At 31.4% G+C, this 2,958-nt stretch overlaps 1 protein-coding gene across 1 annotated transcript; it reads left to right on the top strand.

Moving 5' to 3' along the window:
• Positions 1-642: 642 nt before the first annotated feature.
• Positions 643-2,434, top strand: LOC130820366 (cyclin-dependent kinase inhibitor 7-like). The gene is made up of 4 exons (XM_057685712.1): positions 643-1,186; positions 1,404-1,465; positions 1,767-1,901; positions 1,982-2,434. Exons 1-4 carry the CDS (start codon positions 773-775, stop codon positions 2,049-2,051), a joined length of 681 nt encoding a protein of 226 aa, XP_057541695.1. The 5' UTR covers positions 643-772; the 3' UTR covers positions 2,052-2,434.
• Positions 2,435-2,958: the final 524 nt, after the last annotated feature.

Below are 2,958 nucleotides of genomic sequence, written 5' to 3'. Positions count from 1 at the left end.
ATTTTAATTTTAAATATATCTAATTGTACCTGAGTATAATTATAAAAAGTTTATATAAATAAAATTAACATTAAGACGATTTAAATAAGATCTCACTTAACTATATTATAACTTATGATTAAGAACGAAGCACATATTAAGAGTGATTATTATATGTTAAAAATAAACTTAAATTCTTAAATGATACGATAAGCCATCTTTTTTGGATTGGTCTATACAATAAAATAATAACATACAATTTGAAATTAATCAACTACTAAAATTAAATAATTATATAAGTCCGTCTCATGGTTACACGGTTTCATATAATCCTTAAAAGTTACAATCTTTTTACTATTAAAAATAAATACGTAGAGTATTATTTTTCAATAAAATTTTAGAATTGGATTATCACATTCACGTAACTCTCACCTTAAGAAAGTAAGACCTATTCACATCACGGAAAACACTTCTCAACCGGTTATAACAGGTGAGTCGGTAACACAAATAATCCTTACGTGTCATTACTTAATTAGGCCTAATAATAATCAAATTGATTAATCTCACATTCATAACGGCGCCGTCACAATAGAACTCCCTTTCCCGTCACCGTAACGGCGTTTGGACCACTTATTTTAAACCCAATCTCAACCGTTGATACGGAATCCCTTTCTCTCTCTAGAAAAACAAACCCAGCACCTTCATCACCACACTTCCCTCTATCTCCTCAAAGGATAACAGACAAGAGAGAGAAATTTAGCTTAGCTAGAGAGAGAATAGACACCATTAAACTATGGGGAAATTTTTAGGGAAATGCAAAGAAATAGTTGGCGAAATTGCGTTTGTTGGAGTAAAAACTAGAGCTAGAGCTAGAGCTGCTTTAATGGCGGCAACTTCAACTCCATCACCTACCAAGAAGATCAAGAAAGTTTCTAAATCCAATATTTTACAGTATCAGCTAAGAAATCGCAGAAGAACGACGTCGTTTTCATCGCAAGTTGTTGTAGAAGAAGAAGATGAAATTGTGAATCGTGAAAGCAGTAGGGAAGTAATTATAACTTCTACCAGCTCGGATTTTCCTCCTCCATGTTGCTCAAGCAATAATGTTGATGGTGTTAATGAAGATGAAGTTAACATTAATTTGTCAAAATCTAGCGAAAGTGAAGTTGTTAAGGATTGTTTGGAAATTAGTATTACAGATCCAGAGGTAAATTTTTATTTAATCATCGAAACTCATTATTTCTCTGAATTTGTGCGAATGAAGAATTTTTGAACTTCTTGAATTAAAGTAGTATTTATTTAATTCATCCTTGATTTCTGTATAAATGCTTGTCGTCTTGTTCTTTTCTTTTTTAAATTTTTTATTTTCAAATTAATAATTTGATTTATTTTTTGAATCTTAATAATTCTTCCGTCATTAACAGGTTCAAAGTACTGAAGAAGCGTCGTCAAGGTACATAGACTGCCATAGAACAGAAGAAGCTAGGTAACTGTTTTTATTTACTTATTTCTCATTTATTCGAGTTTAATAAATTTAAATCCAATAATTCAAATTTAATTAAATTTATTTATGATAGATTAATTCATGAGTTTTAAGTCTCCTCATACGTTTTCTAAACAATGTACCGGAAATTTGAAATTCAAAACGAGTGATCTTAAACTTACTTAAACTTTAATTCAAACTTCAAACGTCTTTTATTTATCTTACCTTTAAATTCAAAATTCTCTCAAATCTTAAATTATATTCTCTTTGTAAAATTCTCCTAACTGGCGATGTCAACGTACAGGGAAATCACGAAATCAGACGGCCAACAATCTTCAAACACACAATCAACTGTTCAAAACAAGATGCCATCTAATTCTGAAATTGAAGATTTTTTTGCTTCTGCTGAGAAAGAAATCCAGAAACGCTTTATTGACAAGTAATTTATCTCCTTAAAAATAAACTTTTTTCCTTTTTAGAACCTTTTTTTTCAAAACTGAACAAAACTTGCCGTTTCAGGTACAATTTCGACTTTGAGAACGATGCACCATTAGAAGGTCGTTATGAATGGGTTCCAATAAAGCCATGAAAGATGAATCATCAAATTCTTCCACAAAATTTAGCTGCTAAATTTGTCAAGTAATTTAAATGTTAGTTTTTTTTTCTTCTTTTCACTGTTGATCTAATTTCCTCCCAAAAAAGAGGTAGTTTTCTTGGTTGAATTATTTTTGTCGTCGGGGAAGAAGAAGATTACACTGGCTATCAACAAGATTAGAGAAGAAAGTAGTAGTAATAGTGCTAGTTGATTGTACATTCTGTCTCCTTTTGTATCTTCACTCTTCAGTAGTAGTAGTGGTACCAATTCTCTGAGTCTCTGAGAGAAGTCAGTTTATCCCAAGTACAAAACTCACTACAAAAGAAAAATAAACTCCCCAATATTTACGCAAAATGATTATTGTTATAAATTTATAATTTCGTTTGTGGGTATTTAAATTTATATTTGTAATTTTTCGGCCTCCAAAAAAGGGGGTTCTGAATCATTGACAGCAGAAAATACACTCAATTTTCTGTTATATCTAATATCTATGTAGGTGGGTACGATCGGACGAAGTCAGTTTTATTGATTTTAACCTTTTGTGAGAGAGATCAACATTGAGCATTGATTTATTTTATTTCTGGGTTTCCTTTTTTTCCCTTTCCTGCTGCTTAATATTTGCTGCTATTACTGCAGAGAATTTATTTTGGGAATATGTGGTCTTTTTGTTGTTTTCTTTTTGCCGTCGTTTTGTTAACTTCCCATTTCCTTCTCATATCGATCTGGGTTTTGATGATTGATGAATTCATAATCCAATAAAATGGAGGAATTAAAAGAAAGAGGGGAGTAAATTTGGTACTCTTTAACTTGAAAAGACTTCATCATGGCCTCCTTGCCGTGTAATTCACGGACACGTGGTGAGAAGATTGGGAATCTAATCTTCTGAGCCATGTGATCTGTG

Source organism: Amaranthus tricolor, chromosome 8 (assembly GCF_026212465.1).
Source record: "Amaranthus tricolor cultivar Red isolate AtriRed21 chromosome 8, ASM2621246v1, whole genome shotgun sequence".
Taxonomy (NCBI): domain Eukaryota; kingdom Viridiplantae; phylum Streptophyta; class Magnoliopsida; order Caryophyllales; family Amaranthaceae; genus Amaranthus; species Amaranthus tricolor.
This window is presented reverse-complemented; position numbering and strand designations above follow the sequence as displayed.